The sequence below is a fragment of the Manacus candei genome, unplaced genomic scaffold, assembly GCF_025592945.1.
Source record: "Manacus candei isolate 608988 ecotype Guabito, Panama unplaced genomic scaffold, ASM2559294v1 h1tg000008l, whole genome shotgun sequence".
NCBI lineage: Eukaryota > Metazoa > Chordata > Aves > Passeriformes > Pipridae > Manacus > Manacus candei.
In genome coordinates, this window is record NW_026138056.1 from 5,646,538 (window position 1) to 5,665,156 (window position 18,619).

Sequence of the window (18,619 nt, forward strand, 5' to 3'; positions counted from 1 at the left end):
CTTTTCATTGTGCTATTTTTGAATACTAACTTGGACTATATTTGTGTTCTGGATGCTTCTTAGTCATCATTCATGTTAGTCATCTCTGTTCCTTTATCTTGACTGTTTGTTCATGGACACATGAAATGTACGTTCAAAAACCCTTTGTAAAAATAGTGATTTTTTTACAATTTTTTATGGCTATTTGAAGAAGACAACTCCCAGGCTAATACATCCTAATTCTAATCATAATGATGCTCTTGACCTATCTATTAAACACTACCAGCACTTGCTACTGATAAACAGAGTAAACTGTTCACAGGCAGTCTGAGGATTAAGAATGAGTGAAAATTAAAAGAAACAAGCAAGCTATTTCCCCAACTATTTAGGAAATAATTTTTAGCTCATCCTAATCTGAGGAGAGAGAAAATCAAAATAGCATAGTGCACTGAATAAATGATTCACTATGAAGTATTCGCTAAGCTTGAAAACATGTTTCATGGAACTGAGTGATGGGACTACTTTCAGTGAAGCCAGAGAACAGAAATGCTGGAACGCAGAGCCCTCAGAACAATGGAGAACTAAAGCTACCTTATAGGAATTGACTGGATTTGTCTATTACCAATAGAAACCGTATGGTCTAAATCCCTTTTGCTTTTGTCTGTTTCCCACATAAAGATACATTTTAGTTGTTGCTAATCTTAATAGTTCCTGTTCTTTTTCATAACTTTAAGTCCTATCAAAATATCTAACTGTGTAGTATGTGCTCTGCTTGGCAACAATTAAACATTTTGCATATTAGCTACTCTGACAACTCTCTTTCCTTTCTGTATCTTTAGATATCACATAGTGGAAACTGACTCTAGAGATAGAAGAATATCAAAAATTTGGGTATTGGGGTGGAGTGGAGGAGGTTGCTGTCAGTTCCTGCAGTCAGATGCAGCTCATGTCCAAGCATTATGTCAGGATCCACAATACTTGTATTATTGCTACATTGACTAGCCATCAGTTTGCAAATGTGGCTTATGTTTCTTTACTTCATTTTCAGACCTGTTTTCTTCTATCAGTGAATGTAATTGGTCAAAGGATGGATTTTTATGCCATGATTCATGCCTTCTGGCTGATTGCTGTATTGTATCGACGCAGAAGAAAAGCTATTGCAGAGATCTGGCCAAAATACTGCTGTTTTCTGTCATGCATCATTACATTCCAGTACTTCCTTTGCATTGGCATCCCACCTGCTCCTTGTAAAGGTAAGGACACTTACCCTTTATGGAAAATTGCTGCTGCTTGGTTTTACATAAAAGGGCTGGAAAATTAGTAAGTATCCAGATGAAAAGGATTAAGTAATTGTTATAAAGTACTGATTGTGTTTTTACATGCTTCTGTCATACAGACTATCCATGGAGAAGTGGTAATGCCAATTTCAACTCCAACATCATAAAGTGGTTATACTTTCCAGACTTCATTGTGAGACCAAATCCTGTCTTCCTTGTGTGTAAGTATTTTAGCACATCATTGTAAAGTGTTTATATGTCCTTTGCTTAAAACATCTGTACAGTGTAATTTGAAGCCAGGCTTTTATTTAATCTTCTGTAGCAAGATGACATATTCTCCGGGAGACTGAATACTAAAATTCAAAAAATTAGTAGTTTCTGCAGCTGTTTTTCCTGTATCACGTTTTCAATAATGTGACATCAAAAAGTATGAACTGTTTCCCCTTTTCTCATTATTTCTCAAGTTGTAGACTCTGACAGGTAAAACCACTAAATACATTAATAAATTTCAAATCAGTGTTACATGTTTTGAAAACAGCACAGCCTTGGAGGTTCGAAGCAGGGGAAAACAGTCTGGTAACCACATTATAATGCATCATGGCCACTCCTTATACCTATGTTAATGACTGAATTTTTCCTTGTAATCATGGCTTTCTCCTAGATGATTTCATGTTGCTGCTGTGTGCATCCTTGCAAAGGCAGACATTTGAGGATGAAAATAAAGCTGCAGTACGAATCATGGCTGGAGACAATGTGGAAATTTGCATGAATCTTGACGCCGCATCTTTTAGCCAGCATAATCCTGTTCCTGACTTCATTCACTGCCGGTAAAACTGAATCTTAAATACTTGGAAAATACAGTGCTTCCTTTTTGTAAGATTCTCTAGTGTAAAAGTTATTCTCATGCCTTCCAATTTTACTTGGAATTTGTATTCATGTATGTTCCCATCTAACATATTTTTTACTGTATGAGACAGCAGATAGTTCATTTCTGGGTAATCAGACTCTGATTTAAAACAGGACAGATGCAAACAAGTCTTCCTAAGCCAGATGATTGTTTTAAGTGCTCCCCAGAGGGACATTCAGTGATTTGCTTGAAATTTGCTTGAAAGCTTGTATTCATACAATCATAGGCTTGTTTAGGTTGGAAAAGACCTTTAAGATCATCAGCTCCCACCACTATCTTAGACAACCAGCACATTGAGAAATATTCACCTTTCGGCCACAAGTTCTTACATGTTACTTGTGCATATGTGGATTTAGAGAGTTTGGAAAAAAATGGTGGTTCGGCTGTTTAGATGAATCTAAACCCTCCATCTTCCCCACTTCAGAAGGAATCTTGGTAATCAAATTTGAATTTGCTTCCATGAATGCCCTGTGGGGCAGCATTTATGGTGACTTCAGTGCTTTGGTGGCTTCCCCCAGAACACAGACATGTTAGCAATAATCCATCATAATCTGCAGCTTCCCACGTATGTGTTTAATCCCAAGAAGTCATCAGTCGTGTCCTGCCGAGTTGTTGTCTAAGCACAATCAAAATAATACTCTAATATAAGAGACTGTCCTTTGTGCTGTTTCATCTAGGCATAAGGACCTTAAAAGTGTCTTGGAAGGACAACTGATATGTCTTCCTCTTTCTGAGGTGGTTGAAGAAAGTGAATAATTTATGAAGGAGCAGAGCATGAGACAGTCTGTTCTGAATGGTCTTCAAACAATGAAACTGTTCCTATGTGATCATTTCCATCAACACAGATTAGCTCAGCTCTTTTAAATTGTGCTGGGCATGCTCTTAGTTGCAGTTATACAAGTTTAACATGTACCTGAGTGCAAAAGGAATAATGTCTAGAACTAATGTCCAGAAAAATCTCCCTTTTGCTGGTAAACTTTTTCTTTTACCAGAGAAGTGCTATCACCAGAAGCCCCTCTCAAGATCTTTAATCTGATCCTTCTATTTCTGTTACAATTGGTGGCCAAATCTATCTTGAAATACTTTGAAGAGAAGACTGTTGAAACAGTCAATTTACTCATTCATCCAGAGATTTATAGTCACTACTGGGCAAAGTTTGATCAGTTCTTCCCCTTGAGAATTTCCAGTCTACACAGTGGACCCAATGCTCTAGATTTGGTAGGATAAACAGAAAGAGAGAAGTATTAATCTTTCTTCAAAATGCTCCATAAAGTGGGGATACTTTCTAAAAGACATCTGACAAACAGGGCTTGGGTTAGAGCAAATGCAGCGGAGATTACCTGAGGTTTTGCTTGCCACCAAATGTGGTGTCCATCTTAGCAAAAGCTGATGCAGCAGTTGCATCAAACACACTGATGCTTTTGATTGCTGGAAAAAGACCGTCACTGACTGCTGGCAGAAAGAAAATACCAAATTTTCCTCCCTTAGTCCAGAAAAAAATCACTGTGAAAAAAAACTTCATTAATGATGAGAATGTGTTTTAAAGCTGTCCTCAAAAGGAAAAAAGAGGCAAGAAAATCACTGCTTTTTAAACAGCCTCTTTGGACATCTTTTCAATGTTTTCTGGAATCTGATAGGTAATTCTGGTCATCTGTAGAAGATATTCCCAAATGGGCAAACATGAAAACTTTGAAGCACAGAGGATATTCTTTGAAGATTTTGGATAGGAGTCAGAGTCAGGTTTATAGTGGAAAGCAAAGTTCAAGCTGAACTGGCCTGTCGCCCCTCCACACATTCTTGGGGTTAAGTCCTGTGTTTTGGTTCATGTGCATGGTATGCATCAGCTTGAAGCCATTGGAGGGAGAACATCCATTCAGACACCCTGCTGGGCATGTGCTGACCAAGGAGACCTGTATATGCAACCATTTACTCGGAAGTTTGCAATGTGTGTTAAGCAGTAAGCAATATTGCTGGTGGAGAGTGCAACAGAAGAGAAAATCAAAGGATCCATTAGTGGTGGTGAGCTGAACAAATAAACCATGATCACTTCATACCTGTTCCAGATAAATGCAGAAATCTGTGTGACTGTTTCAAGTAATAGTTTTATGTTGTGTGGGTAAGAAGTAGAATGAAAAGAAAAAGGCAGAGCAAGAAAAAGAACAGGGATGTTTTTGCTTGAAAAAATCAATCATAAATGAATAGAAAAAACATTAATTAACCCATTCAGGAGCAAAGGAAATTCCTGTTTATGATATCCTCTTTTACAGATGCTTGGGCATGTAATCATAGAATCATAGGCTGGTTTGCATTGGAATGGAAGAGACCTTAAAGATTATCTAGTTCCAACCCCCTTGCAGTGGGCAGGAACACCTTCCACTAGACCAGGGTGCTCAAAGCTCTATTCAGCCTGGTCTTGAAGACTTTCAGGAATGGGGCATCCACCGCTTCTCTGGGCTACTTGTTTCAGTACCTCATTACCCTCTGAGTAAAGAATTTCTCTCTAACATCTAATCTAAATCTCTCCTTTTCTAGTTTAAAACCCCTCCCCTTGTCTTATCACTACATGCCTGTGTAAAAACTTGCTCTCCCTCTTTTTTGGTAGGATGCCTTTCATTACTAGGAGACCACTATTAGGTCTCACCAGAGCCTTCTCTTCTCCAGACTGAACAACCCCAGCTCTCAGCCTTTTCTCACAGAAGAGGTGCTTCATCCTTCTGATCATCTTTGTACACCTCTTCTGGACTCAGTCTAACAGGTCCATGTCTTTCTTGTGCTGAGGACTCCAGACCTGGATGCAGCACTCCAGGTGGGAGTCTCACAAGAACAGAGTAGAGGGGCAGAATCACCTCCCTCGACCTCTTCTGATGCAGCCCAGACCAGAATGCAGTTGGCTTTCTGGCCTGTAAGCACAGGCTGTTGGATCATGTCCAGCTTGTCATCCACAAGAACACCAGAGTCCTTCTTGTCAGGGCTGCTCTCAATGAGTTCCTCTCTCAGTCTCTGCTCATGTCTGGGATTGTCCCAACCCAGGTGTAGCACTTTGCACTTCATCTTGTTGAACTTCATGAGGTTCTCCTGGGCCCACTTCTCATATTTGTCCAGGACCCTCGGGATGGCATCTCTTCCTTCTGTTGTGTCAACTGCACAACTCAGCTTGGTGTCATCAATTTTGCTGAAAGTGAACTCAATCTCACTGTCTGTGTCATTGGTGATAATATTAAAGAGTACCAGTCTCCAGAAAGAGCTCTGAGAGACATCACTCATCACCAGCCTCCACCTGTACATATAGTCATTGACCACAACTCTGGCTTCATCCAGCTAGCCAATTGTCTATCCACTGAATAGTCCACCCTTCAAATCTATGTCTCTTCAATTTAGAGAGCTAAGGATATCACATAGGATCATCTCAAAGGCTTTGCAGAAGTCCAGGTAGATGACATCTGTCAATTTGATGACCTTATTGAGCGTTGCAGTCACTCCATCATAGAAAGTCACCAGATGGATCATGCACAATTTTCCCATAGTGAAGCCATGGTGGGTATCTAGGATCACCCTCTAGTCATCCATGTGTCTTAACATTGCTTCCATGAAGATCTGCTCCATGATCTTCCCAAGCACAAAGGTAAGGCTCACCGGTCTGCAGTTCCTCAGGTCTTCCTTTCACCCCTTTTTAAGCTATAACTTCTCTTTTTTTTGTTTGTTTGTAGTGTTAGCTTCATGAATCTGTAATGGGAACATGATGTCTCTAGGTATAAACAGACCTTCTTTTAGTATGAACTGTATAATAGAGTTTGTATTCTTGAAGGTGTCTTACCTTTCTTTGAGCCCTTAAGTATCTCTTTCAATGCTTTCACTACAATGCAGATTTTCCCAGGTTTTAGATTATGTTTTTTTGAGAGGTTGCGCTGCACACATGCAGTCCTAAATGCCTAATTTGCTTCAAAGAATCCCCAGAGAATGGCTGACAGTATCTCGGGGTAACTGAATCTTTTATTAGCAGTTATAAATCTTTAAAAAGAAGGACCCCAAGCTCTGGGTAATCCACCGAAGATCTACCTCAAAAGAAAATGTATGTATCTGGCCTCCATCCAAGACAATTTGGAACTGAAAGAGCTTTGTCTAAGAACATTTCTTGTGCTTTCCTATGGAAGTTTCAGAATGGTCTAAATATTTAGTAACGTGGATAAGAACTTGGTTCAAACCTTATCCAAGCAAGTGAAATTAGTAATGGCATCTCTCCAAAAGTCAGTCATAAAGAGCCAAACAGATCAGTGAAGACAATCTGGCTATGAATAAATTACAAAGCATTAAAAAAAAAAAAAAAAAAAAAGAAAGAAAAGTTGTGCTTAGTATTCCTGTGTTTTCTGAGAAGCCTGGTGTGTATTTACTATGTAAAAGAATAGCAGTTGCAGACCAAAGCACTCTTTCTGAAGTATCACTTCCCTAGTGATATTTCCCTAGTGATCTTCCCTAGTGAGAAGATACTAGTTGGTCACTGTTCTAGAAGGCATGGATAAAAAGCTTTTAACTGCAGTATAAACAGTGGCAGAAAAAGAACATATTTCCAAATGCTTAATTTCTCTCTGGAGAAATGCTTGACTTCAACAATGATAAATACAGTCTTAAGAAGGAGATTTCCTGAAATTTTCTATTCTTTCCACCCCCAGATTTCTCAGGGGATATGTGCTTGACCCCAGGAGAGTGCATTTCCAAAGGACTTTGAAACAGAAACAAGAACAGAGAATAGAAAGTAGGAGCTTTTAGAATGATACAGGATTTAAAGCAACTTCACTGATGATAATCCTTTACCACAGTCTTTAATGCTGGAAAATTCTCATTTCAGTTCCCAATTTTTCAGTTATTCTCCTAGACATTGTCAGGGAAAAAAAGCTTGGGATTGTAATACACTTTTCTAAACTTAAAAGCAGAAACAGCCATTGAACTGTCCTCTTTAATACCTGCACCCTGGGAACCATCACCAGGTGAGTCAGGTAAAGTCTCTGAAAGGCAGCTGTAATGTCGGTCTTGGAGCTGTCTTCCAGCTTAGGTTAGGGAGATAGAATCTGCAAATGAACATTACAGGCTTTCTGTTGTATTTTTTATTTAAAGTAGATAAACATTTTGTTCCTAATAAAATGAGCCCCAACCAATAACACATCTTTAATTTGGGAATTTTTAAAGTGAATACAAGCATGAAGGAAGGACTTCGCTGGTAAAAAAGGGATAGTAGAAGAATATCAGTCCTTGGGGAGGCCTTGACAAAAATATTAGAAACTAAAACCTGTGGGATCCACAACACTAGATTTGAAGAAGTCCATTGAAATAAGGGAGCTAGTTTTCAGAAGATTGGGTGTTGCTATTGGCAAATGGAAAATCAGTGAAACTGTCTTCTGAAAATTGAAACAGAGCTACAGGGAGAGACTTTGAGGATGGAAGCTTGGTGAGAAATTAGAAATGTTGGGATTAGAAGGGGAAATGAACTCTGATGCACAGTCACAAAGGCTGGTAGGGTGTAAGGAATAGGAGATATGGAAGAGCAGAAAGAAAGAAGGAATTTGAGGAGTAGATGTAGCTTACAGAATGCATGTATATAGTGATAATATGCCTGAAGGAGAGGAAGGGGATAGTCATCAGATGAGATCTGTGGGAGGAGCCTTGGGGTTATATGGCGATGGGTAGCCACACTCAAAACAAAGCAGGTGGCTGACAAGGGAAAGCAATGAAGCTACACAACAGCAGCTCCTCCAGCATGAAGAAGCACTGAGCTGTATCTGTCAGCACAACAGCTCAATAGGCTCTCACCAGTGTGTGATCAGAAGTGTGTTCTCTCCCTAAAATTCAAAACACTGGCAGAGGACAAACTCCTTTCCTCACAGGGGTTATCAGCTGCAGCATCAGCACCTCTTGGTGCCTGCAGTCAGAGATCCAGACACTAGTCTGGTCATAGCCAAGCACATCATGGAGCATGCCGGGAAAAACAACTATGCCTAGAGCAATCTTTTTGCAACTGGCTGGATTGCATTACAGTTAAAAATTAATTCCTGTGGAAATAAAATATTGAAACAATCATGATAAGAGTAATAAAGCCTCAGAAAACAGAAGCAGATAATTTGATATGGAGAGCCATCTGAGGTTACAATAGCTTTGATGGATGTGTGGAATTAATTTCTTCCTTGGTTTTGAGCAAAATGATATGGCAAATTTTTCCAAAATGTTATCCAGAGTATTACTGTGTTGTGCTAATGACACAGACGGAAAATCAATGTTTTTTTATTTTTCATTAATCTTTCAGGTTTCTTCTGTAAAATTTCTCATTCAGAGGTTGTCATACTACCAAAAACCATAGCTTTATTCCCTTGGTGCGCTGGTGTAGTGGCTAATCTTCCTCAGATGTGTGTCTCTATTCCTGGCCTCCAACTACACCCTCCCATCTTTGCATTCTTCACACTGGCACTTAGTTGATTCAAAGGTGAATGGGTAGAAAAGTATCCCTTCCCTCTGTCCTACCCCAAAAAATAAATAGGCTTTTGCAAGTTTTCTTCTTGAAACAGTTTCAAAGATTCAAAGCTAAAGAAGGAGCTGGAATGCAGAGTTGAGAGGATGAAAGGGAGTGAGACTGTCCCCTTGGGAAGCAGCTGCTCAGGTATTGTTAAATACCACATCCCGAGTGTGGCCTTTCCTGCTGATGACTAAATGGAGATTTAAAGATCACTTAGAAGATGAGGTTTGGAAGATTTGCATGATATTAAAATAATGATCTGTGTGGTCTGCAGCAAAAGCATAAAATCATAGTATATGCTATCCAAGACTAAGTGTTTTCTGCTGTCTATGTAGAATTTTTCAAAGAGAGCGTAAGCACCCTTACTGTCCTGATGGGTTTATGTAGGGTCTTTTAACTCCTGGGGTGGCTTTGTGCTTCAGGTTCCCACTGTTGTAATGTAATCTCCAGAGCAAGGAACTGAAGCTCCTAACTCCCTAACTTCCTAACCTTCGGGGCTTTGAGGCAGAATTTAAAGATTTTCATATGAGAATGTTTTGAGTGATTTGAGAGGCAATGTGTTGAGAATTCCCCCACCAAGACATCTTCATTCCTGCTCTTACAGTACTTGACCTACTAATATCAGTATAAACAATTAATGAAAATTAGGGGGACGCATGACTCTACGCTGTAACAGACAAGATTTCGCATATTGCAACTGAGAGAAGCGTGATTTCAGAAAAAATTTTATCTGCCTGAAACCACTTGGGTGTAGTTCTCTCCATTGTGTTCGATGTGGCATTCTCTTTGGACCAGCACAGAAGTATCTGGGATAGTTGGTGATCTTCATTGTTTAGGTGTGCCTTGGGTGACTTGTTCAAACACCATTTTGTAAGATGTCCACTCCAAGATGAATTCTTAGGAGCCATTTTTATTGTTGGACTTGCTTGTAACTGCATAGTTATAAAAATCAGAATGCTTTCCATCTTTAAGAACTACATCATTTGTCATTTGAAACAGTTGTATTGCCTCCTGCCTTTTCAGAAGTTTTTCTTTACATTCAGTTTTGTTGGTTGGTTGGTTTAGAGATGCCTAATGCTATATTTAATGTACATTTTGAAGATAAGAAGAACAGATGTATTTAATATTTTAGATGACTGCTAAATGTAGCCAGTGGTTAACATTATAGTGAAAAATAGCTAAATTATTGTCTTCCTTTTCGTATTCTCTCTAATTTCTGTACATTTTAATCTGAGAGTGATATCTACTGTTGACTATGACTCAAACAGATGCCATGTGTATATGCTGGAAAGTTTGGATTCAGACAGTTCCAGTTGTCTTTAAGAGTCAGAGTCTATTTTTATTGAAGAGTATTAAGATGCTGCTGTTTGATCAATTCAGTTCCATTTTGGGCTTTTCTCAAAAGATGCTGATTTATTTTCTTAGCAGCAGAGGACATGATTTTTTAAATATTACAGTGGTATCAGGAAGGTGATCTCTTCCTAGCCATCTCATGTATTGATAGTTAATATTAAAAAAAAAAATCATATATTATGTTGGAGAAACAGAATATTATTTTATGGAGAAACAGTGAGAGCACCATTTCCAGTGCATATTAAGTTAGTGAAGAGCTTTTCAACTGATTTCTTCCATATATTTATTTTCCCAGTGCATATTGATTCTTTGTTAATGTTTTATCTCCCAGAATCTGGTTGCATCTCTGAAGCCATGACATTTGTAGATGTAGATTTTAGATCTACAGGCAGTAGATCATAAATTTCTCAAATATTTGTGGGAAATAAACATAAGGGAACTTTCTCGTTGCCTTTCATTGAATGCTTCTCTGCTGAAATGTGTAATACAGGCCTATAAACATAGGACTATAAATACATACTCCTAGAAAGTTCTGAGCCTGAGAACATTGAGCAATAGGGGCCTTTTTATGTGGCTTCATACAGTGCATTTAGTTGAATTACTCCTTAGATGGTTTGGCTTAGGTATATGTGTCCTCCTGTAGCTCTCTCTCCCTGCCTGCTTTCCTTACAAATCTGTTTTCACAGCCTGGGTGAACAGACTCTGAAAACTCAGTTACATTTGGAATCAAAACACTGTAAGAATTAGTTGGTTTTGCAGTGTTTAGCTATATGTTGTATTTGGCAGATATTCTTATTTGAAAGCTCACTGAGTCAATATTAAGTCAAGATTTTAAGGAATCTAAAACACCAAATTGTTCTGCACTCTTTCGGAGTGTGGGCCAGGCTGATTTCAGATAGCTGTCTCATGGCTTCCTGGCAAACATTTCAGTAAATTCTATCACATTTCCGTTCTGTACAAACCTTTTACCCCTCAAAATTTTTACAGTTGATCTCCATTAAAGACAGATATTTTTAGCAGCTGTCTTTGAAAACTAGGCTTTTAACCAGGCTGAATTCCCTAGAAGTCACCAATAAATATGGAATTGTTTGCAGTGGTGAACTGTAGTTGGCTTTTTAAAATAGATTTGCTATAGTATTTCTCAGACTTCTTAAAAGATGATCTCAGATAGCTTTTTAAATTGCATATATAGCATTGCCAGATAATACTGCTCTATTATGAAGTTTGGTAAGAACATGTGCTCCCCCCTTTCATGATACGAGGCTTGATCCTGCATGACGCATAGTGCCCTGAACAGGGCAAGACCAGTAGCAAGATGCTTATGCACATGAGTGAGCTAGAGTGGAGTATATGAGCCAGGCAGACCCATTCATGACCTAAACCCACTGACCACAGTGTTAGTTGTGAGCAGGTGCACAAATGTTGAAGTAGGACAAGAAGGCCCAGAAGGCCTTAGGCACAAATGTCAGCCAGTAGTGCAGAAAGAGGAAAGGTAGCATTGCCCTCAGAAAAAATGGTAACTTTTTCTCCTTCTTTTACTTCCAGGTCCTACTTAGACATGTATAAGGTGATAATATTTAGTTACCTCTTCTGGTTTGTACTTACTATAATCTTCATAACGGGAACCACAAGGATCAGCATATTCTGCATGGGCTACTTGGTGGCCTGCTTTTATTTCCTTCTCTTTGGTGGAGATCTGTTGCTGAAGCCCATCAGGAGCATTCTGCGTTACTGGGACTGGCTGATTGCCTACAACGTCTTTGTGATCACAATGAAGAACATCCTGTCGGTAGGTAGCTGCTGCCTTTCCTCTGCTCTCAGCACTTCAGTCTCAGTTGAAGTGTGCACAGTACATTGAGTAGTCATTAAAAACACCAACCTTCTGCAAGCACAAAGCAGTCTTCGTTTTAATTCAGCTTTACTAGGGAATGGTAATGCAATACATCATAGGAAAATGTGCACCCACGTATTCAGTCAGGCTCTCTGAAAGCTCAGAAGCTATTTTCAAAGGGCCAGGTTCTGACTTCTTTGCCTAATACAGTCTCTCCTTAGAAGACTTATGAAAATCCCAGTGGAGTGAAAAAGAAGTGCAAGATTAGTCACAGTGTTGATAAATAGCGCACATTTAATGAGATATTTTATTTAAATAAAGAATTTTCAAACCTAGTATGAGATGCAGTTGTGTGAATGTAATGTAATTAGTGAAGTTAACTACAAACTGCGTTCCTGTTTCCTTTAGAACTAGTGTGAAATTCAGGTAAGAACAGATATATTTGATAATTAAATGTCAAAGTATTCTGCAAAATACTCTTTAGCGTGTATTCTTGCAGTGGCACTGATAGTTGATTGAGATAAGACAGTAATTTAATTCTTTTTGAAAGATAAATTTACATTTATTCCTGGCAATTTCTTTTTAGCTTTGAACATTTTTAGTGCTGGACTGAAAAGAGCAGACATTTTTCTTTTTACATTTATATAGGTCACTGTACTGAAATAAAATTGATTTATGGGTAGTTTGAATTTGCAAATGTTCTAAATGCTTACATATGTGCTTCATTTTATGCTTGGGAATTCAGCGGAGCTACGTGTGTCTTAAGCTTGTCCATGTATGTTTGCAAGATTAAGTTAGTGATTTATAAAAGTTACTTAGCTGTCACATCACATCACATGCCAGATGTGTCACCTTCTATGCAAGAACACAAACTCCACATACCTTCTCTCTCACTGATAATCAAAAAACCAAATTCTATCTAAAAGTGATTTGTGTCACTGGTAAAGCCACTCTTTCTTCAAATATCCATTTTAGTAATGAGAATAATTCAACTGCCCTTGGCTTTATTACTTCTTGTGTAATGTAGAAAGCTTCAACTTTCCTTATCCTTATTTCTGCTATGTCTTGTCATATGAAACTGTTCTTCTACTTTCCAGATAGGAGCATGTGGCTACATTGAATCATTAATTAAGAATAGTTGCTGGGTCATTCAGGCATTCAGCCTGGCTTGTACAGTTAAAGGATACCGTATTCGTAAGTATAGCTTATTTTTCTTCACAATTTTGTATAAATAAATAATCACGCTTATAATCCTCTACCATATTTAAGTCGTGCCCTCCCTTAACATATTACCTTGTGAAAAATCATATCTGCAAGTTCACTTAATACTGTCTTGTCCTATACTGATTAGCAACACAGAATATTGAAAATATTTCATAGAATCAAGGTAGATACATATACAGATATACATATCAGCACCCCAGGATATGTATGCATATACTCACAGCCAGCATTTGCTGTAAATGAACAGTTTGGTGATACCAGTGCTTAACACAGTTTACCTGTATATGCAGGTGATGTGATACTTGAGGGTATGGTTTCATTGTACAACTTGAGCTAAAATGTCAACTCACCATCACTGCAAGGAGAGGGCACGTTTTCCCAGCCACACTCCCTGTGTGGACTGTGGACTCCCACTCCTCCCTGTGTACCAGGTTTCAGTTGCTCAAAGGGGAAACCAGTTCAGCTCACTGAAATAGCATGAAACTGGTAATTTTTTTGTATATGTAGTGAGTTTAGGCTTTTTTTTTTTTCCTTTTTATTATTCTTGTGTTTGTGGTGATAACAGGAAGGCAGTGGATGATGTGTATGGATGGAAGTGAGAGAAGGGAGTAATGAAGGATGGAGAGCAAAACCCTTCAGCTCTCAGTGAATTATTAATTTGTCTCCACTTTGTCCTGACACCCTGGTTTGACGGTTTGAAAATACCTGATTTATTTTAGTTGTTTTTTTTTTTCTTGAATTTAAAGAACTGTTTCATCCTAGTTAGTCTGCAGCAACGTTCTGAATTCCTGTCATCACATCTGATCCTAACAGATAAGTTTGGAGTAGGGGAAAAGAAAACAAATACAAAGACACAATTTCACGAGATAAGTGGTGCCCAGTAGTTCTTGTGTTATCCAAAACTTTTTGGCAGCAACAGAAATTTAGACACAGGTTTCTGACCCCCCAGGGGTTGTGCACAGGAGTCTCTGAAGCTCTTGGAGCTTGACCTTTCAGAGCTATGAGATTGGCTTGGTTGCTTGTAAAGCCAGCTTCGAGCCAGAGCCTGCCCCTTGAGTCCTTCCACTGCCTTCTATAGGGCAGTATAGGCCATATAGTTTATAGTCTAGCTCCACAAAACCCAGTTTTAATTTTTTAATATCCCCAAGAGAACTGCCTTTCAGAGAATAAAGACAGAAAGAAATAACCCAAGCCAAAATCTAGGTAAGAGGAATGGGATTTCCTCTCTGCCTGTCTCCTCCCACCCAAAGGAAGCAGTTTTGTGGTTTCAAGTATTTTTTCTCTTATGCAATGGAAAAAAACATTGAACTGAGTTGTGGAGAGGAAAAATAAAATTATTTTGAGAAAAATAAAAGACTTCTTTCTCATGTTGATAATGTTCTTAATTGAAAAATAACACAAAAGGTCGCTTTGAACTGGAAAATAAATTGAAACATGATATTTTAGAAAATAATGAAATCAGACAATTCAGTGTAACAAAAAATATGTTTTTTCTGTTCTATGTTTTCAAGTACGTACTAGGGTAGGGTGAATTTATTTGCAAATGGTTCACTTCTGGTGAACTCTCAGTTTTCATGGGGCATCATATTGTTGAAAGCTTTCAAGTTTGTTGTAAAGTAAAATATAATGTGCTTCAAATAGAAATGCATGTCAGTTTTCTTAAGAAAAATGTAATTAAAATACCTCAATTCAGATAATTTTAAAGGCTGAGATTATTTAGTTGATTAAACATTATAAGAGAATACTTAATGCAACAGTCCTTAGGCTAACGGTGTCTTTTTCCAGCAACCAGCAATCTAGATTGTAAACTGCCCAGTGGAGAAGCAGGAATCATTTGGGACAGTATATGTTTTGCTTTCCTGCTGCTGCAAAGAAGAGTGTTCATGAGTTACTACTTCCTGCACGTGGTTGCAGATATAAAAGCTTCTCAGATCCTAGCATCAAGGTAACATAAAATTTGGAAGAATTTAAATTAAACAGCTCAAATCTCTCACGGTGACAGTACATACTTGTTTACGATAAGTAGTACCAAAATAGTCCCTTAACATTGGCTTAAACAATCCATGCTAAATTCATAATTGCAAACCTACCTTTGATGAAGCAAAGAAAACAAATTAATTGAGAATCTAATAGAAATTAAACCATCTTTTCTATCAAAACGATCTGCTGCTCCTATTAAAAACTGTGAAAGTTGTGTGTTGCAGCATTCTCTCAACATGAATATGCATGAGAGCTAATGCCAGAATTTCTAGTCTTGGAAGGAAAATACTCTGCTTTCAGAGCCTGTTTGAGACAATTTTCATTAGAATATCACATCTAAAGAAATGTCACATGAGGAAGAAAACAGGAAAGCTCTGACCTCTGGCTTGGGAAGAAGTGGGAACACACTCGGGAAGTGTCACATCACTAAACACTGACTAGGTGTGGCAAGGAAGTATTAACCTCATTGAGCCTGTTACACCACAAACATCCACTCATAGCCATCACAAGCACAAACATTCTTCTGGTTTATAATAAGAAGGCAGATGAGGAATGAGATTCTGGTTTTAATTTCCGTAAGATTTCTAAGAAATTACTTTTGTTAATATTGGATTAAATGTATTGTGGCTTATTTTCCCCTAAAAAAAACATATGGGCGTTGATTTCCGACTATGTTTCAGGGCAAAATTTGCCTTGCATGTTCTGAACAGAAGTAGTTTTTATCTTTCTCTTCTTCCCCCTCCAGGTAACGTCTTTAAAAAGGGGACATGTTTAACTGCCTATACTGAAGAAAATTCACCACTGTAAAAAGGGCTACCAAAAGATCTCTACCTCCATCTCACATTGCATCTCTTAGTCTTTTACTCTGGAGTGAATTTCAGTGCTGATGCCCAATTTTGCTGGATACAGCTTTTTTGTAGCTTTTTTTTTGGTGTACTGGTCTCACAGTGAAAATAGCATGAAGCAAAATCATGATTATCAAAATAGATCCTAAACAGGGAAATGTGCATCCAGAATGAAAGAGCAGGGTCATGAAAACAGCAGTGGGCTGGGTTGAAAGAAACATGTATGGTTCCTATTTCCAGCTTTATTTCTTTTGCTGAGTTACTGAACCTAAGCAGGCTTGAATTCTCCAGCAGCCAAAGTGAAGACAATACTGCTATATGTCAGGAGTTTTGTAAAGATGAATGTATTAATGACAAGGAAGTGCCAAAATTTTACAGGAAGGAAGATAATATAAATATAGTGATATAATGATTTTTTTTAGTAAACTGCTTGCCTTGCTAAAGTCCAGCCTTGAATTTACATGGACAATGGAGAAGGTCAGGTTTGGATTCAGATATCATGGGCTGAGTCTTCTAATAAAAGTTATTATTGTGAAAAACAAATTCCCCACCTAAATAAGATTCAATTATGTTTCAAACAGTAGTAATGAGGATCCAGTGACAGGTTTTGATAGTCCATAAGGATTTAGAGGTGATCAATTTGCTAAGAGAAAATGTTCTTTATTGTACTTTACCATACCTTGGGACAATAAGGATTGCCTGTCTTGATTGTATTCCTTTGAGAAATGCAGTTTTGGTTATCCTGCATAATACATGAAGGAATCATTAATCTAAAAGAAAACATGGTTAAAAAATTAATTAGAAGTAGACTTCTAAAACTATAGCTGTTCTTACTGAACTCTTGACAAAAGAAAAGCTTTAAATCTAGGCTATTTCTTTAAAAGAGACTTGAAGACTCTTAAAAGAGTCTTCGAGAGCTCGTGTGTGAGTTAGGAAGAAGGACCAAGACATGTGAACTGGACATCCAAATCAATGAGTTGATTACATTTCTAATGTAATGGGGTGAGAAGCCATATTCTGTTGGCACATCAGAAACTTGCTCAAGGGTTTGTGCCATCAGATTGGAAGCACCATAGTTTTCAGAAGGTAAAAGTGAAGCTGAAGTTATGCTCATCATGGCCCTGGATAAAGCTGGACACTACTCACAACTTCCAAGGGGACTGAGGCAGGGGGTTGAGGTGATTATAACACTGAAAGGACTTGAAAAAATCCTGGAGGTGTGCAAGAAATCCTACCTCAGCCTCGAACCTAGTTGTGTTCTCTGTTCTTGAGGACTGGAAACTGAATTCCTGGAGCAACTGCTAGAGGAATTTAGAGGCTGAGTAGGGTTCATAACATTTGGCCCCAGATCTTGAAATGATTGACTGTAAAAATATTGCTATTTTAGAGCAGATTTCTTTTAAGGCCCTGGATTATTTTTGTTTGATGCAGATGAGGGAACAGAGAGTTCTTGCTGATTAACTGACATAAGAGAAACTTAGAAACATTTAACATTTCATTTTCTTTCCTTTTTACTTCTCTTCTGCCCCATTTCTGATGTAGGGGTGCTGAGCTGTTTCAGGCTACAATTGTCAAGGCTGTAAAGGCAAGAATTGAAGAGGAAAAAAAATCAATGGATCAACTGAAGAGACAGTATGTATTTAATGCATTTACATATATATATACATATGCATACATACGTTCATATTTAACTGCTTGGTGGTATTATCTAGCACTTACTTTTATAGAAATGCTTTACCATTATTAGGATTTTGTTCTGTACCTCCATATTTCTGGAAAAAATTGTTGCATGACTGTTCCTTCTGTTTCATTCGTGGTTTCCCCTCTAGTGTTTGAGTACAAAATGTATGTTTACCTTCACTAATAATATTTTCATTAAGTTTAAGTGTTTAAGTGGCATGGAGATCCTTTCTCTTTATGCAGCCAATAAGTCACTTTGATTTCTCTTGCATGCAGCCAGCATGCTTCTTTTGTAACTGTAGAAAGCTTTCAAAGCTCCTCCACCGCCCTGCATGAAAAGCTCTTACTGCTTCCTAACCAAGTGTCAGAGTCCACTCCTGACAGCTTCTTCCACACCTCCATAACTGAAGAAACATCAGAAGACTGCAGGGACTGTGTTCCCTACCTGTATAGAATGACAGAATCGTAGAATAGTTTGAGTTGCAAGGGACCTTTTAAAGGTAATCTAGATCAGCCCCTCTGCAATGAGCAGGGACATCTTCAATGAGATCAGGTTGCTCAGAGCCCTGTCCAACCTGACCATGAATGTGTCCAGGGATGGGAACCAATATGCTCTTGATCACACTGTCCATGTCATTGATGAAGACATGAAAAAAAATAGCACTGGACCCCTGAGGGACAGTAGTTATCACTGATGTCAACTGGGACAAAGGAGCTAAAAGGGTGAGGATGTAGCACAAATAGTGCAGGAACAGCTGCATCCCTGATACAGAGTGGCAAGTTTCAGGAAAAGCACTGCATTAGGCAGAAGTCTTTTTTTTTTTTTTCTCAGAGCTTCATTTGTTGTGCTGTAACTCCTGACAGCAAGTCTTTCATTTTTAAGTGATAATAGGATAGCTGAGTGGGAGTAGGTAAAGCAGTCTTGATAGCTGGCAACCCAGTTCTCACTAACTAGTGAGTGAACTTCTAGGTTTGATCATTACAGCCAGCCCCTTTAGAGCCATGTAACTCCTTATGTTTAAGGGCGGGATTAATGACAATGTG

The 18,619-nt window shown here is 38.3% G+C and overlaps 1 protein-coding gene across 2 annotated transcripts in view; it reads left to right on the forward strand.

Moving 5' to 3' along the window:
- PIEZO2 (piezo type mechanosensitive ion channel component 2) overlaps nucleotides 1-18,619 on the forward strand; it is a 303,485-nt gene that overhangs the window by 236,071 nt on the left and 48,795 nt on the right. For both annotated transcript variants that reach the window (XM_051772546.1, XM_051772540.1), the window contains 7 exons: nucleotides 1,028-1,232; nucleotides 1,376-1,477; nucleotides 1,918-2,083; nucleotides 11,561-11,804; nucleotides 12,944-13,040; nucleotides 14,856-15,015; nucleotides 17,438-17,527. In XM_051772546.1, the coding sequence (XP_051628506.1) occupies nucleotides 1,028-1,232; nucleotides 1,376-1,477; nucleotides 1,918-2,083; nucleotides 11,561-11,804; nucleotides 12,944-13,040; nucleotides 14,856-15,015; nucleotides 17,438-17,527 (1,064 nt within the window). The remainder of the gene's footprint in view (nucleotides 1-1,027; nucleotides 1,233-1,375; nucleotides 1,478-1,917; nucleotides 2,084-11,560; nucleotides 11,805-12,943; nucleotides 13,041-14,855; nucleotides 15,016-17,437; nucleotides 17,528-18,619) is intronic.